Source organism: Rhinolophus ferrumequinum, chromosome 12, assembly GCF_004115265.2.
Source record: "Rhinolophus ferrumequinum isolate MPI-CBG mRhiFer1 chromosome 12, mRhiFer1_v1.p, whole genome shotgun sequence".
NCBI lineage: Eukaryota > Metazoa > Chordata > Mammalia > Chiroptera > Rhinolophidae > Rhinolophus > Rhinolophus ferrumequinum.
Window position 1 is genome coordinate 41,039,915 of NC_046295.1, and position 20,924 is coordinate 41,060,838.

Sequence of the window (20,924 nt, forward strand, 5' to 3'; positions counted from 1 at the left end):
TTCAGTTTTTTAATCCCACATATCAGTGAAATCATATGGTTCTCGACTTTTTCTGTCTGATGTATTTCACTTGGCATAATAATCTCAAGATCCATCCATGTTGTCGCAAATGGCACTATTTCATCTTTTCTTACGACAGAATAGTATTCCACTACATTGTTGGTGGGAATGCAGACTGGTGTAGCCGCTATGAAAGGCAGTGTGGAGGTTCCTCAAAAAATTAAGAATAGAATTACTGTATGACCCAGCAATCTCTCTCCTAGGTATCTACCCCCAAAAGTCTGAAAAACAATTTTCAGTTGTAAATAGGACGGCTAGGGAAGTTTTCATGAGTAAAGAACTGAAGAAGGTGAGGTAAAGAAATGAGGCTTACAGATACCTGCAGGCACATTCAGGTAGAGGGAACAGTTAGTGCAAAGGCTCTGGACAGGAGAGAGCCGGATATGTTGAAGGACTAGCAGGGAGACCTGCAGTGATACTGAGTGAGCAGGCTGGGTAGCAGATGGGCTGGAGAGGTCATGGGGTGGGGGGTTGGAGAGGTGGGGCAGATCCTGTAGGTTGGCGCTGCTCACATTTTAGTGCACATTTAAATCACTTGGGGATCTTGTTACAATGTATGATTCGGATTTAGTAGGTCTGGGATGGGGCCAGAAGTTCTGTGGTTCTAACACGCTCTCAGTCAATACTGCTACTGCTGCTACTGCTGCGGCTGCTGGTCCTGGGACCACACTTTGAGGAGCAAGCCAGTAGGTCTTCGCAGGCCATGCACAGTGAGGACTTCGGATTTTCTCTGAGGAAATAGGAAGGCCCTTAGACGGTTTTGTGCAGAGATGTGACCTGTTCTTTATGATTTGATAAGAGAGGCACTTGTTTAGAATGTTTAAATATTATACATACACATGGTGCGAGGGGGATGGAGACATTACGCTGTCTAATGTGGAGAAGTTTGCCTAAATTTAGCTTGCCATAGCTTCCGCCATTTAAATGTGTTTTGCTCTGTAGAGCTGTTTTCTTCTCCTCTGTTGGTGAACAAGAAAAGGACCTATCTCTGGACACCCCTCCCTCCCCGACTCCCATCCTAGATCCCTTCTAGAACAAACCAGCTCTAGAAGTTGCACTCACCCAAATCCTGATTATTGGAGCTGTTCTCACTCAGCTATTTCATTCCCTGATCCTCAGCTCCCTTGACTCAGTGGCCCTCAATCCCTGGATACACATTCCTGTCACCTGGGAGCCTTTAAAGATACCTTGAGTGGTTCTGATTAATTGGCCTCAAGTGGGGCCTGGGAATCAGCAGTCTTAAATAAGCAGCCAGGCTGAGGAACCATCACTGTCCTCAATTCTTCCCTGGCACCAGACATGCTGGTTCCTCCCTCAGAGCTCAGAGCTTCTTTATCTCTGAGGAATGCACTCTCTTCTCTACTCTGGTCTCAGCCTTCTCACTTTCACTACCATCAAAACATGTGCATCTTGAGCTCACTTTCAACCTTATTTGCATTTTGATGATTCCAGCCTCAGTAGTCAGATTTTGCTTAAGTACAGTCTGTTTGCATTTGGGGTAGAGGAGGTTCTTTGTATAGCTACAAATATATGAGTATCTAAGTATTTGTTGATGTTTAATGTCACATATTTGTGCTTTTTTGTGTGATTGATAGTGAAAGGCCCTGTCCACGTGACAAATCTTTAAATGAACTCCAGGATGTTACCCAGTGGACAGGATACCAGGAACATGGGATGGAAAATCATTTGGCTCCAGGTTTCATATTCACGAAATATCTACCAATGAGCTTATAGATACAGTTTCATGCCCTGGCTGGATTGAAATACATTGTCCATTTAAAAACTTTCATACCATGTCTCATTACTATATTTCACTACTTAGTAAGCATTGTGCATTCTGAAACTATCTGGTGAATAGCGTAGTTATATTTTGGTATTACAGGTAAACATTTAAATAAATGTGTTGCATATTTTAACATTATTTTATAGTATACCAGGTACTACAAAATATAGAAATGACCTGGGGGGTCTGTCTCAACCTTTGGGAGGTCCTTCTGAAACCTTGTGTGATTCCTTAGGAGAGTACTTTTTTTCCCTTTTAATCCAGCCTATTGGTATATAGGTCTTATTGAAGGTCCTGTTAATTCTTTAATGACTTTTTATTTTCTAATCAGAGTAGGAAATAAAGAAAAATGAAAGGCAGTGCAAAATATTATCTGTAAATTGCGTCAAATTTGCTGTATCATCATGTACCGGGACGACTTGTCTGTGTGTCCTTAACTTGTAACAGATTTAAACTAATTATTAACTCAATCAGATGGGTTTACTTGAGTGTTATCATAAAGGGCTCTGCGATGTGAAAGTATGATGAAGTTCCATAAAATTTATTGCTTGAATCTTGCTGGATGCAGCATTCCATTAAGGCACTGCCTTTTGCCCCCTAATTACTACATTGGATTTGGTTGTTTCTTATCGTTGAGAAGAAAGTGTGTGTGTGTGTGTGTGTGTGTGTGTGTGTGTGTGTGTGTGTGATATTTTAATTAATGGAAATTTATTTGTCTTGAAAGAAATGCCACTTCCAACAGTCCCTGGCTTGGGAAGAGTCCTAACAATATCTCCTAAAATGTAAATGACATTACAGGGTCCACTGGGTTTTAGAGTTGTGAGCAATAGTGTCACCTAGACTCCTCATCATAAACACGAAGAAGAGGTGCGGCTAGAGCACTGAACTGGTAGTTAGCAAACCTGAGTTCTCGTATCTTCAAGCTCTGATTGTAAATGTGGCTCCTGAGAGTTACCTTATTAATAATGTAAAGAAGCTTTTCTAGTCATCTTGATCCTTTGTGTATGTGTGTGTGTGTGTGTGTGTATACACACACACACACACACACATATATTAGTGAATATATATATATTCACTAATTCTTAATATTTTTTGTATTTATAAGGGCATATGTTTCTTTAGGGGACTATGTATGTGGGGAAAGTTGGTCAAGGGATATATAAGGTATATATAAGGATGGGGCATATGAGCAAATAATTCTGTTCTGGAAGCAATCTTTTTTCCTTGTTCTGTGAAAATCTGACTTTTATATCCTTTTTATTAAACTGACTTTTATATTCTTGTTATTAAACTACATTGATAAGAAACGCTAGATATTTTTTCCTGATTTTGATACAACAAAAAGTCAGTTCTACCGTGGTGGTTGTTTAGTAATAATAAGTAAATGATTGATCTGAGGGCTAAAGCGTGAACATCTTGGTAGGTCCGTGGGAACCAGAGAACTCTTTCCTGAGGAAAGTCAGAGGCTCATTTTGGGGGAGGTGAGCATAGTAATCACTTTTGCAAGTAATAATGTGACCATGTGTTAACGGGGTGCCTTTACCCATGACTGCAAGCTAAACTCAACTTTCCTTGGCTGATATAGTTCGTTGAACTGTGAGATGAAGGGTAAGTTGTTGCATACAATCACACTGAGCATATAAGTTCCATTTATAGGCCTATGGAAAGTCTGTACAGTAACTAAAATAACAGAATAGAAATATATCAGCATATTTCACGCAGAAACTGTGAGAGCTTAAATTAACAAGATACACTTGAGATGGGAGTACATACTTGTGGCTGCCCAAAGCATTCCCCACTTTGGGTCTTTATCTCTTTAGTTTATTGGGGCTTTAAACCTATTTCACAACTTACTGTAGCTACAGAATATTGGCACGTTTGAACTAAGAGGGAAGAAAACTTGCAAAGCCCTGTTCTTCTACTAAATTGCCTGCACCTATTTGAGCAGTACAAATGCAGCAATCGGGAAATATCTAGTGTTTGGAATATTAAAATAATTCATGGATTAATTATTTTGTGGAAGGCTCAGAGAGAAGTTTAATATATATAAAATACACTTACTTTTCTTCATTTATCCAGATATGAGGTGTTTTTCCAGAAAAGGTTATGACTTCAGTTCCTGAAAAAATCTGTAAACATTGCAATGATTCTTTTGGTAAAACACTGTATTGGGTTTATATTTTATGTCAACAGTAAGTACTTAGGAATGATAGAAGGGAGATACTTAAAACTCAATCTACTGCACCAAGTACATTTTCTTAAACATCACTTCTAACTTTCTATTTTATAGATACAAACATTTACTTGGTAGGCATAATGGTTATTTAAATTCTCTTTTTTGGGTTTGACATATATTTAAGACCAAGCAAGCTGCTAAGATAAAGGTCATTTGACTTTTTATATTAAGAAAAAAAATTAAAAGCTGGGCACTTTAGTCAGTCTTGGATAAATATATTAATCCTAAAATTAATCAGGTTAGAGTTGGAACTTTAATAAAAATTGAAAATATGACTCCAAGCACAAATTATGATTTTTTTTTAGCCTATTTAATAGGTTTTGTATAGAATAATGAAAAATAGCACGGAGTTTGGTACGAGAAAAATCTTGTTACTATCACTTGCTCATAGTATGAAGTTTGATAGATAGCTGAATTTAGCTGGGACTCCGTTTTAGTATTTGGAAAATCAGGATAATAATTCTTTAATTATTTCACAGCATTCATTCATTCATTCACTCATTCATTCTGTAACAGGTTATTGGGCAACCATTATGTGCTAGGCACTGTGATGGCAAAAATTTAAAAGTTAGTGAGGAAATAAACAGCTTGACCAGATAGAGAGTAACTGGGGAAGGTCATTTAGCAGGGAGGTCAGAGAACACTTTTTCTGACTAACATTTGAGTGAAGGTCTAAAAAGCAAGAATGAATTAGGCAGTGGGAGATGGAAAAAAGAGAATTCCAGGCAGATGAGAAAACAAGGGCACAGGTCCTGAGGCTGGAAAGGAGGCCAGCGAGGTTAGAGCATAGTGAATAAGGGGAAGATGTTAGGAGATGATTGTTAAAAAGGTAAACAAGACAGATCTGGTAACCCCATATAGGCCAAATAAAGGCATTTTTGTTTAATTACAAAAGTAACAAGAAGTAATTCATCAGTTTTACGAAGGGTTATGAAACTATATTACTCATATAAAACAATGTATGGCAAAGCACTTTAAAGATGGAAACAGCACATGAATATGAGCAATTAATTTTGCTATTACATAGAACAAAACAAGACAAAAACATGTGGCCTGATAAGTAACTTACCCTGTTTAGAAGATTGTAAACAGCTTAAAGTGAGCAATCACAAATGGTGCTAAAGCATACACATAATCCAAAACACTGTCCTTATTTTTACAGGTTTTGAAGGGAGGGGCAACACCTCTGCCTTGACAATATTTTGCTTAACCTGATGTTCAAATTTTGTTCTTTATGAGCACATAACTGCTAAAGAACTGGAGGTCAGCGGGGAACTAGCATCAGATTAAATATCTGCCCCTAGGTGATTGAAAGGGTAGATAGTTCATTTATACAGAATTATAAATTTATAGACCTTGGAGGTCACGGACAGATAGTGTCAATAAAGCAGGACTCCAAGAGGAGCCATTGATAATTTAATGTAAAGAAAGCCCTTTTTAAAATAAATTGAGTGTATCTACTGAAATATGATGATATTTGAAACTATATTCATCTTCCTTGTGCTTGATGAACTCCCATTCAGGTGATTGAAAATAAAGTTTCTCTACTAAGACATCTGTTGAGATGGCAAAACACTTTACTTGAATAGAGGAAGAAAAACATGTCCTGACCTTTACAGCTTGAGATGTTTATTGAAAATTTACACATCATTATCGATCCTTCTATATGGGAAGCAGAAGCTAAGGAGACATAGTCCACATAAAGTAGAATATGGCAGGACCGAATGGTTAGTGAAAGACAACTTTTAATGTTTAATAGTGACAATTATTAGGATGTATATCACCTGTGAAATTCTAGTTCTGAAATTTTATTCACTTGAACATTAAATGAACGGATCGCTCATAGAAAACTACCCCTTTCTTAGTACTGTAAACATTATTAACATTTTTAATTATCTCCTAGAATTAAGTTTACATTTTTAATTATCTTCTAGAATTGAGTTTGGATAAAATTCTACCTGAAATCAAATTTTATTCAAAACACAGATTGGGCTCGTAACATTTTAAAAAGGGTAAAACCTAGAATTAAAACCCTTTTTTACTGTGTAGATTGTATGGTTATGTGGAGAGGTGGGTGTGTACTTCATCTTGGCTGCACAGGTCAAAATAGACAGCAATGTGCTTGTATCTTTTTTGACTGTTGCTTCATCAGTCATTCCTGGTGGCCACTTCCTCACCTCTTGAACTGAGAGTTGGCTGAGCAGGGCGATAACTGGATTCTGATTCAGGTTGACGTGGGGCACAGGAATGTGCATTTCTGCTAAGCTCACAGGTACTGCTGGTCTGATGCTTCCTGTCCCAGTGCCACACTTCGAGAATCACTAATTTATAGATTTTTACTTACTTTTCAAAGCACTTATATTAGGTGTATGGTTAACAGCACCCAGGAGGCTCTGATGAGCCATTCTCATCTTTGTTTCAAAATTACCAGCCATATTTTCACTTTACACTCATATTTTCCGTTTACACTCCATCACTTAGCATAATCAGTCGTATTTTGTCCGAAGGTGGTCGTGTTAGTGAAAGTAGTGCTCTACTAAGAAATGTTGAAATACTTAATTTCTTTGATTAAAGGAAAGCTTTACATACTGTGTCTCAAAGTAGCCGTTTGCCCTGTGTAATTCCAAATGTACAGGTGGTTGTATGGCTTTAGGGAAGCTCCTCAATTGAATGAAACCAGTTTGAAAATATAATTTAATCCAAACAAGTTCTTAACTTTTTGCTTTTTCGTTTGTATCACCTTTTCAGTTAATCACTTCAATGACTGGGCTTTTCCTTAGGGACTACTTTTCTTTGGGGGGGAGATCAGATTTATTGAGGTATCATAAACTCTGGTAATCACATATAGTAAATTTTTCATACAGTAAAATTCACTGTATAGTTCTTTAAGTTTTGAAAATGCACGTAGTCATAGAACCACCTCCATAATAAAGAACAATTCTATCACCTCAAAAAAAAAAAATCCCTAGTGCTCCCTTGTAATCAGCATCTTGCCATACCTCCACCTGCTAATGTATTTTCTGGTCTATAAGGTCTTTCCCTGAACGTCTTCTAAATGGAATAATACAGTATGCAACCTTTTGAGACTGGTCTTCTTTTCCTTACAATGCATTTGAGATTTATCCTAAAGCCACTATAAAAACACATGTGCAAGTTTTTGTGTGAACGTACATTTTTGTTTTTCTTAGGGAAAATATTTAGGAGTGCGATTTTTGAGTCATGTAGTAAGTGAATGTTTAATTTTACAATAAACTACCAAACTGTTTTCTAAGTATTCCAAACAACAATGTATGAGACTTCCATTTACCTACATCTTCACCATCAGTTGGTATTGCCATTTTTCTGTTATTTATTCTAATAGATGTGTATCTGTGACATATTTAATTAATACAAATGGCCAATGGTTGCCCACAGTGGCAGAGCCTCAGGAGCTATAAAAATAAGACCCAACCTCACATCTGCCGAGATGCAGAATTTCACAGCTGAATGGAAATTTCACCCACTTACCTTCTTCCATAGGCCACAGATGCCTTACTCATCCTCTGCTCTGGGCCCAATTTTGGGGTCACTACCCTGCAAATGCTAATTCTGCTATTCCTCAGGAAGGACGCAGATAATGGCAAATGAACAAGGCATATCTGAACAGCTATTAGCAAAGATATGGGGGAGCTTCTCATTTTAAGTTTTTGTTTTTGTTTTTAACTGAAGAGACAAGGCCATCAACTGTTCTGAGCACGCATTAGGTCTTTTTCATGTTTGTAATGCTCACATCTTTTACACTTGGAATTTTCCCTTTTTAGAATAAAACAGGTCATTTTAAAATGCTGTAGTGCTCAAAATAGCCTCTGTTTATCAGTATAATAAAATACTGGAAATTTCTAATATGTTTATACTAAATACAGTTTTCTAAATTTTTTTGGGGGGTGGAGGAGGGCTTTTGAAATAATTAAAAGAATGAACAAAAGAACAAAACATGCTAGTTACATTAATACTAAAATCAAATGACTTAGTAATTTTCCTCATTTAAACTTATTTTAACTAAGTAGATAGGAATATTTGGCGATCTCAGAATTCAGGGTAAATTGTTCTGTTTCTGCAGAATGAGATGGATGGATTAAAACAGTGGTTCTTCACCTTGGTTGCACATTAGAATCACCGAGCAAGCTTTTTAAAAGAAAATACAGATGCCCTGGTCATAACTCAGACCTTAAGAATCAGAACCTCTGGGGTAGGCGTGGGGTGGGGCTGACATTAGTACTTTTTAAGTCCCCATATAATTCTAATGTATAGCAAGGGTTGAGAGTCATTGGACCTAAAGAGAAAAGTGACTGTTCCAGGGGTAATTCTAGAAATGTTTTCATTTCTCAAAATATGTACTATTTTCTGTTTGTTTCCCTACATGTGAAAATGCTTTAAGTTGCTAAGATTATCAGTAATGAAAACAATACAGACCTCCATGTAGGCTATGTGTTCTCTCTCTCAGCCTCTCTTGGACTCTGTTTCGTGTGTGTGTGTGTGTGTGTGTGTGTGTGTGTGTGTGTGTCTTTCAAGCAGGTGGAATAGCTTAAATAGTAAACAATAATTTCTTTTAGTTTCTCCAGAAATTACTGACAGATGGGTTTTTAAAAACTCTTTCTAAAAAATAGCTGACTATAAATAGCAGTAATAAATGTTCTTATCTCAAGAATATAGTACAAGGATTAATTTACATTAAGGACATAATTATTCACTTTAGACAAAAATGCATTGGAGAAAATCAAAGCCTAATGCCATTTACAGTTCATTCTTAAAAAGCTATTACAAACATATTGTAAGTTGAATTTGAACCCAATCCTTATTTGTAATATACTAACGTGAAAAATTATTTGAGTACTCTTAGGAGAAATATTCTGATTCAGTAGAGAAGATATAAATTTCAAACTTGTAGTTGACACAATGGGATTTTTTGGAATCAAGTCAGATTGTTATCTCCCTGTTAGCAGGGACTTTATTTTGTTCATTCTATCTGCAGTATCTGGATTAGTGCTTGGCACATAGTACATACTCAATAAATAAATGAATGTCTGGGCAGGCTGTAAAAGCATAGAGTAGAATATAGAAAATGACATTCAACTGAAATGTAAATTTCTATCATTTACATTTAAGATACTAAAATATGGACTGGAGGAGAGCCAAATTAAAAAGCGTTTCTGTGGATTTCTTTTTATTTTTTGTTGGCCAAGTTCATTCTGCTAAAAATATTTCAATTTAAAGCTATTTGTATTAGAAGTACATTGCCAAGGGAGGTCATGGAGTCATGGACTCCATCCTGGCTTCACCGTACCTGGAGTTGAGATGTGTTGTATTATAGGCGCCAGGTTTTTGAGTAAGACTTTACAGATGTTAGCTTATCTAGGGGAGACAAGGCTGTGAAGGCTTGTCACATGTGGAAAAAAATGGAAAAATTTAGATGTTCAGCCAAGAACAAGGAAGACCCAGTAGGGACGTGTTGGCCGTCTGGCATGGCATAGGTTGGCTCAATAGGCTGGAACCAAGAGTAACAAGTGGATTTAGGGTAATTATCTGATAGAAATTTCTAACAAATGGGCTGCCCCAGAAAGTGCAGTACTCTTTGCCAGTTTGAAGAATGGATTCCGGCATTCAGTAAGGGAAAAATCAGATTAAAATCCCATTTTTTTTTTGTCTTTTCCAACTCTGAGATTCTATGATTTGCTTTGAGGAAAATCTCATGTCGCATGTGGTGGGGCAAACTCTAGATTTCTCCCCTGAACCTGGGAAAATTCAGTGCTTACTTTATTTGCTGTGTTTTATGTTTCCTTGGTGAAATTCATGTTATATTTGTTTCTTGCTTGCTCGGAAATCATAGTCAAGATTTTTTTGATTATCTGCTTTTAAGATAGATGACAGAGACCTAGATTCTCCTGTACTCTGATGATCAGGTAGCTTTAGAATAAAATAATGAGGCCTCATATTGGTAAGGGCAAGGAAGTGGGAAGGGGTGGGGATATTTGAGTGTGCCAATCGAATCGCATGTGGCACTACAAAACCCTTTGAGTAACTTTTAAATAAAATCATAGTGCTGTGACTAGAAAAAGCTTAGATTTTTTTGGACTCAGATTGACCTGATTTCAAATCCTGAGTCAGACACTTCTTCACTTTGGCATATTACTTAACCTCTCTCAGGTTTGGACTCGTTTTTTTGTCCATAAAATTAGAGTAGTTCTTCATTTGCAGGGTTGTTGAAAAGATTAGATATAATGTAGGAAAGCATCAAGGGGTAGCTTGGGTTATAAGTAGTATTAATTACATAACGGCTTTGAATAGACAGGCCATTTACTAGTTCTGTTTTGCTGGGCTAGTTGCTTAACCTTGGACTTCATTTCATTTTGAAGATTAAGCAAGATAATCTTGTTTATTAGCAAGATAAATAAGATAAAGCCAGCAAGGTGCTTAGCAGAGTGCCTGGCCAATGTTAAACACTGTTAATATATTAGTACAGCTATTTGGAAATTCATAGCTGAATACCCAGAAAGTCAAAATTATGAAGAATAAAAAGGCTCCCAATACAAATAGTAGCCTAGTTTCATTTCCTTTGTTTCTCATGGATGTCTATTGAGGTACTAGTTCTACCTTGTTTTAGTTTCCTATTGCTTCTCTAACAAAGAAACACAAAGTTAATGGCTTGAAACAACACAATTATTATCTTCAGTTCGGGTGGCCAGAAGTCCTTACCTAAAATCAAGGTGTCAGCAAGGTTGTGTTCCTTCTGGAGGTCCTAGAAGAGACTTCATTTCCTTGCTTTCTCCAGCTTCTAGAGGATGTCAGCACTCTTTGGTTTGTGGCCCCTTCATCCATCTATCAGAGCTGGCAGCACAGTTTATTTTAAAAATCTCTCTTTCTCTTGCTCTGATCTCTGCTTCCATCTCTCTCTCTCTAACCTCTGTGCTTCTGTCATCACAGTTTCTTCTCTGGCTTTGCTCCCTATCTCTTATAAGGACCCTTGTGATTGATTCCATTGGGCCCACACAGATAACCCGGGGTAATCTCCCCATCTCAAAATCCTTCATTTAATCACAACTTCAAAGTCCCTTTCACCATATGAGGTAATATATTCACAGGTTCTGGGGATTAGAACATGAACATTTTGGAGGGCCATGAATTCATGGACTCTAATTCCATTCTCTGAAGAGCTCAAATGCTGAGCCTGAACCTGAAGAAATTTAGGAAGAAACCACAAGCATTCTCTGAGTGATTAACTTGAAACTAAAGTCTAAGGAAGATAGTTTTCATGTCATTTTGCGGTGTTCCATGGCCGAGTGCAGTAGCACCTAAGATGCTTGACGCCAGGTATTACATTTATTTAACTTATAATGCCGCTTTGAACTTCATGGTAAAGGTGTGCCTTAAAGATACTTTCTCACTGACATGAAGGCACTGATGTAAATTCCCTGGGGTCAGTGGTAGAACTAGAAATATAGACCTGGTTTCTTGCTCCTATGAACTCTCTTACTCTCAGATACTTGTCAACACTTTGATTTTTGTATCTGCTGAAGGTAGGCCAGAAATATCCCTAGAAAACATCCCATCTCTGTACAACTCTTAGGAGCACAGTCTTCTGGATAATTGAAATCTCTGGGTAGCTGTAGTTTTAAGTTCTTCCTTAGAAACTTTTTAAGCACATGCCCTGGAGTTAGGCTGGCTGGAATCAATCTGAGCTTCATCCTCTACTAGCTGTGTGGCCCTGGGTAAGGTCTTACACTTGGTGAATTTCTCCTTTCTTGTGTGTCAAATGGCAATAACGATACCTGCTTCATATTGTTGTGAAGATGCAGTGATGCCTGGCACATAGTCTGTGCTCATTTTCCGTTAATGTTAGCAGTTCATCAGATTTCTGCATGTCCTTGCCTTCTAATTTCATATTTTGTAATGAATTCAACAGCCTTGTTATAAGTATCACTTTTGTTCAGTGATTCCAAGAAGTCATTGACTATGATGGAGACAAGGGAGGAAACTGAGAAATATAAAGGCAGACTTGCATGATTATGTGGTTGTTGGTGGTAAATTCTCAATTTCCAGATATGTTTACATGTGATCATTTCATTCATTTGACATTCATTAAGCACAAAGCATATGTTACATTGTATGTTAATGTTATATCACAGAAAGGGTTATAAAGAGATGAGCAAGAAACCGTCCCTAAGGTTTGGAAACATGCTCACTGTTGCTTTGATTTTTTTCAAGGGCCTTTCACTCATTCATGTATTCTACACGTTTGTTGGGTATGCCTGGCACTGTTAATAGGAGCTAAAGCTAATCCAGCAGTGAATAAAACAAATCTATGCCCTTATGTAGTTACAGTCTAGTGGGGAAAGACAAACGATAAAGGGGACAAATAAAGAGAATGTGCAATATTTTAAGTGGTGTTAAGTGTTAAGGAGAAAAATGGGAAGGGGGGATGGGGTTTCCCAGAAGGAGTGGTGGCAATGTAAAATTGGACGGTCAAAGAAAGCCTCTCTGAGAAGGTAGCATTTGAGCAAAGATCTGAAAGCAGCCAGGAAATGAGTCATAGAGATTTCTAGAAGAGCATTTCAGGAAGACGAAAGGCAGGTACAAAGGTTCTAGGATTGGGAATGTTGTTGGTGATTGAGGAAAGCAGTCATGGCTGACTTCTCTTTGGTTGTCCTCTGAATGTTATGAAGTCAAACACAGAAGGTAAATATCATAGTTGTTTTAACATTCTCAGAGAAGCAGAAAGGAGGAATCACATTTGACATTTTAATGAAGGGAAAACAGTATGTCTAGCGCTGCCTCTGTCACTTTCGGTCTAAATGGGTTTAACAAGTAGAGGTTTCAGACTTGTCAACTTTGGGCATTGGAAGAGGTTGGTCAGCAAGAGCGATGGTCTTCGTGACTGGGTTCTTTACTTACCTGAGAGGATAGGGAGAAATAGGAGCTGGAGGATAAATTCCAGCCCCAGGTAACTGGGTTCTTGCATTTCCCATTCTCCAAGTCATTCTACAGCTTGGAGAGAAGCAGAAATCAGAAGAGGAGTATTTATAACTTTTGAAATCATGTCATTGAGGTGTCATTTACATACCCCCCAATGCAGCCATTTTTGTGTAAAGTTGGATGAGTTTTGACAAAGGCATATACCGTGTGGTGTGCTGATAAATACTAAACAAGTGATTCCTCGGGGGAAACAAGAAGCCCTAATTTGTAGTTTTGTCAATTTTTCCTGATGTGTAAATACTTCCCTCATTGTTGATTTCAAGTCATCAATGTCCTATTATAGAACAGGGTGTTGGGGAAAGATGCGATTGGATCTCGAAAGCCTGTGATGAGCTGATTCCATCACACCTAACTAAGCACTTACCACCGATGCAATGACCACCACAGTCAACATACAGAATACTCCCAACACTCCGAGTTTCTCCAGGCTTTTCCCAATCAGTCCCCCCTCCATACCCAGGTTATCACTCATCAGTCACTATAGATTAACTGTCCTAGAATTTTGTATCATTGGAATATACAGTATGGACTTTTTGTGTCAGCATGATGAGCTGTTCTTGTTCATCCATCATATATATATATATAATATATATATATATATTTCCTTTTTATTGCTGGGCATTCCATTATAATGGTATATAGATATACCATTATTTATGCATCACCTGTTGATGGACATTTGCATTGTTTCCAGTGTGGGGCTGTTATTAAGGAAGCTGCTATAACATTTGTGTATGAGTTTTTGTTTGGAAGTAGGTTTTAATTTCTTTTGGTTAAAAACCTAGAAGTGAAATGTCTGGGTCATGAGGAGGATGTATGCTTCATAAGAAATTACCAAACAATTTTCAAAAGACATTGAACCATTTTACACTCCCACTAGCAAAGTCAGAGAGCTTCAAAGCTCCATAATCTCATTAGAACTTGGTATTTTGAGTCTTTTAAATTTTAGACATAATAGTGCTATTACGATTTTAATTTGCACTTGAGTGTTTTTTCATGTGCTGATTGGCCGTTTGCATACCTTCTTTTGTGAGATGTTCATTCAAATTTTTGTCCCTTTAAAAAAATTGTGGATTGGAGGTAAATAATTTTTCAAAAGGGAGTGCAGAATGAGAAATGTATGAATTAGAGAGGGTGAGAGGGAAAACGTGGCAGACAAGCAGCCTGAGGGAACTGATAGGTTCTTGACACTTCAGGGTAACCAGATGTCCCAGTTTGCCTGGGGCTGCTGTCACAGTTTAAGCACTGAAAAGTCCTGTGTCCCTGGAAATACCTTCGTCCTGGGCAAGCGGGCATGGTTTATCCCCATACAGAACTGTATATAACTTGCAAACTATATGTCTAGAGTAATTAGAGTGGTGCGGGTTTTAGCTGTAGACACAGGTAAGATTGTTAGTGGTGAATGAATTCTGAAAGGCCACAAAGCTCATCATCAGAGGCAAAGCCAATGTAAAATACGGGTCTTCTGGCTCTCAGCCCTTTGCTCAGAAGTCAGTAGCTTGCTTTTGACATAAGAATTTAGGGACCCAACGAAGGTTCCCTTCTACTGCCAAACAAACAACAAAAAACCCTCCAATGGTTGTTTTTTGAAATTACAAGCACTATGAACTCATTTGTTTGGCTTAAGTTTTAATCTTCTGATCAAATTAGTTCTTTCTCTGGAAGAACTAAGACATTGAGTCCTACCAGTCATTTACACCTTAGTATAAAATAGCTTGTAAAAAATCCTTACCTAACAACACAATTTGGTTTGAGAAAGGGTAGTGATAGGAAAAGTTTGCGTATAAGGGTAAGGGGCTACCACTAAGGAAGAAAAAGCACAAAAACTTAGAATTGGGAACAAAAAAAGGAATTCGTCCACTTAGTATTGTGTATAGAGTTGTATTGTTGGGCAGGGAAGAGAGGGTTACTGTATGTAAGAGGAGCTTAAGAGGGCCACGAAGGAAGGAATTATTCTCCTTCCTTTATGTGGTCTTAAGGGAAAGGTTGAGCTTTGATTTATCTGCTATTGATTTTCTGCTTCACATATTCCCATGGTTCCTGATTTATTTATAAAATGTCCCTATGTTAGTTATGTATTGTTCCTTTTTGTGGCCCTTGTTGCTATTGCATAACATAGTAAACACAGTCATCTTTTGTTTTAGATTACCCCAGAGGAGCTAGATGGAATGCCTGCTTATAAATAATATTACTGCTCTGTTTTCATATACTGTCTTTCTTTTGAGTAACTCCCAACATGTTATGACATTTTTCTTCTTAATGTTTATTAAATGCCCTCAGCATGCTCAGTGCTGTTGAAAGAAAAATAAAAGACAAAGTTCTTGCCAATAAGGGACATGCATATTAATAGATGAGAGACATAAACATGCGTTTAAATATATGTATATAATCTTGGGAAGTGACAGATTATTTTGTTTGGATGAGGTGGAATAATTGAACGGATGCACCCTACTTCGCTGTTGTCTTGCAAAAAAAAATGCATAGAGATGTCTCAGCCTACAACCTTCGGAACCATAAGTCTAGAAGAATTGGTATTTCAGTTAAGGCAGAATTCAACCATTTTTGCTGAAATTAACCTTACTTTGATAGTCCTGTGATACTTACACTAGAGATTTTGAATCACATATACCTCTAATGTGTGCAATTTTAGCAGTTCAAGGATATTCATATCATTCATTCAGCAGTCTTTTCTCAGAACCTACTATGTGTCAAGCCATGTACTAGGAGCTAGGAACAAACTGGTGAGCAAAATATATGTGTTCCTGCCTCAGTGGAACATACAGGCATATAGGCGGGGACACAGACATTAAACAAATAATTGTACTAATCAAAGTATGACTACCGGTGTATGTTCCTATGACTCTGTGAGACGATATAATAAAGAAACCTGATCTGGTCTGGGGAGTTTTGAAGACTTCTGACTTGAGGTGAGACATAAAAGATGAGGAAAAAGAAAAGAGGTGGAGAGGGTGGAGATAGGAGAGGATTCTGTCGGTAGCGGAAACAGCAAGCATGACACAGTCCAGGAACTGAAGAAGGACAGCGTGGCTGGAGTCCCGTAAATTGAGAGGAGGTGTGATTTGAGGAGAGGTTACAGAGGGACACTGAGCCAGTTCACGCAGGCCCTGTAGGTCAGAAGAAGACAATGGTCTTTATTCAGTGTGTTAGGTAAAGCATACGGAACAGTTCCTGCACAGCATAAATGTTGATGTGATATTATTCTGATTTTCTTTTAAAACTATATTATTAAGTAACATTAAATGTTAACTATTAGTATTTATTTTAAGAGCAAAGGGAAGCCACTAACCGATTTTAGGCAAGGGTCTGACATGACATAGCCAAATTTTGTAACCTTTCGTAACCTTATTCTGGCTACTGTGTGGAAAACAGATATGAGAGCAGAGGGTGGTGCAAATGGGTCTGAGAAGACGCAAGTATAGTCACCTAATAGAATGTCAGCACAGACACATTGGGACATCCAGTAGCCTGTGGCTCATGGGTGCCTGCAGTCCAGGACTCAAGAGGTACGTAACTTGGAGGATCTCTGAGTTGTACAGTTATGTAAATGTGTAGCTACTTTTTCAGATGCTCTGACCTCTTCAGTTTTCGATATTCAGGGGAGCCTAACACTGAGTACTCGGTCTCCTTGGTAAGACATTCAGTATAGACAGTTAAAAGCTTATAGAATCAAAGCTTGTAGGAAGGCCGATCTTTCAGAAATCGCTCCCAAAGCCATACCACAGAATGGGCCTCCATGAGGGCTGCTGCTTCTGCCTCAATCAGGAACCCGAGAAATGAGGAAGCTACCCTCTGTCATCCCTGTAGCTCTTATCAACAAAATACCAACAAAACAGGATGTGCAAATGGATGCCCAGAAACCTAGCAACGAGACACTAAGAAATCTGCCACAACTACCATTAAACACATCAATGCCTCCAAGACCATGCCTCAGGATGCTGTGGTGTGCCTTTGCTTGGTAGAGCTTTTATCAGCTTCAGAAACCCAGCTTCACTGAGTTCAGCGTTTTTGGCTCTGTAGTACAGGAAGCCTTACCAGAAGGAATACTTCTTTTGAGCCTATCCATAGGATGCACCGTGAAGCTTAACTAAATTCATCCTGATGCTGGACGATCAACAAAGATTTACATTTTACCACCTCCCAAGACTAGCCTTGTACATTTGGGTACTTCCAGAGCCTCAATAGCCTTGTATATCAAATGATATTTAATAATAATTTAATGATATGTATCTTGAAGGGCTTTTGGGCGAATGAAGTTAGATATGATAACAGGCAGAAGAGTAGCAAGATGCCTGGCACATGGTAGGCATTCAATAAAGGAGGCATCAGTCAATCAGTGAACACCATTCCACAACTCTACAGAGGAAACAGAATCCCTGAAAGGTGGAGATACAGTAGAGCTTACTGCTCTCGAGACTTAGTGGCCTGAATGGTGGGGCCATTGTACCCATCACATGGAGTTTGGGGAGTATATTTGCCACTGGAAACGTAGATGGGATTTGTGTGCGTGCTATTTCACTTATTTGTTTGTATTATTTCTTTCATTTTAATTAGAAAATAATGCATGCACATAAACAATGAAAAGAACATTTCTCTTTTCAGTTTCTCAAGTATCCTCCCAGAAATATCCTGTGCCTAGGAGCATAAATATAATACGCATTCTTCCTTTTTCTACTAAAAACATTGAGTCATATTATATACGTATTTTGCAACTATATTTACTCACTACATTGGCGATCAATCACCTATTGATGGCAGCTAGTCGTTTGCTTTTTTTCCTTGTACAAAATTTGCCCTAGCATCCACTTATAAATAGATATAAGTGACTATATCTGTAGAATAAATTTTTAAAAGTGGAAAGGGTGGGTCAAAGGTTAGTTACTGTTTATAATTTCATTGATGGTACCAAATTGCTCTCAAAACTCTTGTTCCAGGTTGTGCTCTTTACAAATCCTGTATAAACTCCGTCTGTGCCTATATCCTTACCAACAGCATATCGTCAACCCTTTTTATTTTTGCCAATGAAATAAGGTAATTCAAGAGATGACACCAGGGTAGACCCAGAGGCATCCTAACCAAGGAATAGAGCTGATGGGTTAATTAGAGGGCAGGAGGTGAGAGAAGTTGGGACTTAAATGGAAATTTATAAGGGAGACTAATAACCTTCTCAGATTTACTATGTACCAGGCAATGACTTGACCAGGTAATACACGTGTTACTACTACATTCACTCCTTATAACCACACTAGCCCATAAACATTGTTATCCCCTGTTTGACTCTGACGCCCGATCTCTGTCCTCTATACCTCCTGTGTCCTTCTTATTTTACAGTGGAGGAAACAAAGGCCCACGGAGGGTAAGTGATGCATCCAAGATCCCAGAGCAAGTTAAGTCAGGAAAAGGGTTCCATTTTCCATCTCCCTATACACACTACATTAGGCCAGGATTCTAGTCAGTACCAATGAAGCCTCAAAGGATCTGAATATGTCTTCAAGGTGTGTTTCACCCATAGGTTGAACTTAATAGTTAATAGTTGAAGTCACTCATTTCCTGTAATCAACGAGCTTCCATTAGAGTGGAGTGGACAGTGGCGCAGTGGCATTTTTCACATTGGCGATAGGTTCTTCCTCAGCGATTCTAAGTTCCTTTCCACAAGAATGGCTTTATTTTCTCAAGGAGCACTCTTGACAAAAGCAACATGAGGTGAAAACTAATCTTTTTGGGATTTTAAGATTTTCTCATAAAGTATTACGTGGCTCCTTGAATTCTACCCTTCGTCCTCCGGAATCTTAAAATTGTCCTGTAAATCCCTCCTTGAAACACTTTTGGAGACTGGCACTGACATTGGTGCCATCTTCCTCATTGTTTGCTGCTGTTTCAGAATCTAGGATCACTGAGATTAGTGGTTTCAGCTGGGGTTTCCTTGTTTTTGTTCCATACGTATTTGTTTTCAGAGTCTAGGCTCTTTTCTGTGTGCATTTGGGCAGTTTCTACTTTGGTAAAAAAATGTGAGACTTCAGACGTTCAGTTTTAATGATGATTAGAGACATTCAATTAGTGCATAAAGTCCCAGTGAGATGACTCTTAAATAGCACAGAAATTGGGTTGATCATCCTTATTAGAAATGTATGTGTGGGGGGTGGGGGTGGGGGCATTGACTGAAAATGTGATGGAAAGATGGGAATAAGAAAGAAACCTTTTATCTGGAAAAATTAAGCGGGGCCAATGCCTTCTCTTTTTTTTAAAATTAGGAAAGCCTAACTTTTGAATTGTCCCAATTGGGAAACACTCTGATGGTGGTCATTCTTTTAGGGCAAAGCCGTGGGGTTCTGGAAAAATAGCCACTTAATGTATTTGCCCAAAGCAAGGAAAGTGTCAGTGTCAAAAAATGGAATTTGAGAGCTACAGTGATCTTAGAAAATAACTAACCCAAAGTCCAATTTTATAGAAATGGAAACTGAGACATAGTAAGTATATGTGATTTAGCCAAGGAGCCACTTCTGGTGTCAGCTGGAACTAGAGCCAAGCTCTCCTTGTCTTCATTTGTTGTATTATTCAATTCTCATTATGTGATCCACATTTTATAATCTGCTGAGAGAATCTGATTGTTTGGGATTTTGTTCATTTATTTTCCTAAAGTGGACAGGGACTTACTTTCAAAGCTATTTATCTGAAACAGAACTAACTGCTTTTAACTAAAGAATGGGGTACACACATAAGAAGACTAATTTGTTAAAGAAATGGTTAAGGTAAAATGAATTGAACTATTTTTACACAGGAAGCTTAGTTGATTGGTAAGATGTATGATCTTTGTTTTGTTTTAGAAATTGCCATTCCACTTTTAGTTTTGCAATAAATGAAAAAAATGGTATGTATTTATACTGTCTATTGAAGTCAGGAAACAAATTAAGTAGTGTTTTCTTTGTGAATGATCAACTACTTAGGACTCGTTTCAAACTAATGGTATAAATAATCTAACAAGGTTCTTTGTTGTAAATTTCTCAGAGCAAACACAATGCAATGTGTTTTTATAACCAGATAACTATTTGATTTTTTTCTCTTTCCCACATTTGGATATAGCGTGATACAGAATTACTTAAAATGCTTAACATAAATTAAACATTAAAAGGGAGCTATGGAGAGGCTAAGCTGCCACATTATAATCTTTAGTTCCGCCGTCAGTGCCTGAAGGACACTCCATTTCATATTACGTGTCCGTCTTTTGGAAAATGATCACCAAGTTTCAAGTAACATTTCAGCAGAGCAGGCAACTGCATAATTTATGGACCTTTTTTGTTTTGTGTTCTTATTTTAATGAAAAACAGCAAAACAGAAGACTGTTCTCATAAATTAACTTGCTTTCTTTTGTTCTTTCCCATCTATCTTTGCAGATCGGGGCCCTGAAGGACTACTACCACTTCTACCATAGCAGGACGATTAAAAGGTCAGTTCTCTCAAGCAGAGGAACCCACAGTTTCATTTCAATGGAACCAAAGGTAAGAAGAACCACCTGGGAGGGGACCAATAAGCAAAGCTCCTGCATTTTTCATTGGTAATATCACACTAGGAACTGATGACCAGAATAAAGGCTCAGCTTTCAAGAGCTGTCATACTATCCTTTGGTCCAATGTTTTGCTTCCTCTTCAGACAAAAATAGGCAATGGCTTGATTTATACTGAAGTGCCATTATCATCCCAGTTGTAGAATAGTGCAAGTGTCACAAGTATGGGTTCTCATGGAGAAATGAGAAGGAGTGTATGTGGAGAGATTAAGAGGTATTGAAGTATTAAGAATACCACACTATCTTACCTATTTGCA

The 20,924-nt window shown here is 37.9% G+C and overlaps 1 protein-coding gene across 4 annotated transcripts in view; it reads left to right on the forward strand.

The window, feature by feature from the left end:
* The window catches only part of PCSK5 (proprotein convertase subtilisin/kexin type 5), a 400,588-nt gene that overhangs the window by 19,117 nt on the left and 360,547 nt on the right, over positions 1-20,924 (forward strand). For all 4 annotated transcript variants that reach the window (XM_033123077.1, XM_033123075.1, XM_033123076.1 and 1 more), the window contains exon 2: positions 20,498-20,602. In XM_033123077.1, the coding sequence (XP_032978968.1) occupies positions 20,498-20,602 (105 nt within the window). The remainder of the gene's footprint in view (positions 1-20,497; positions 20,603-20,924) is intronic.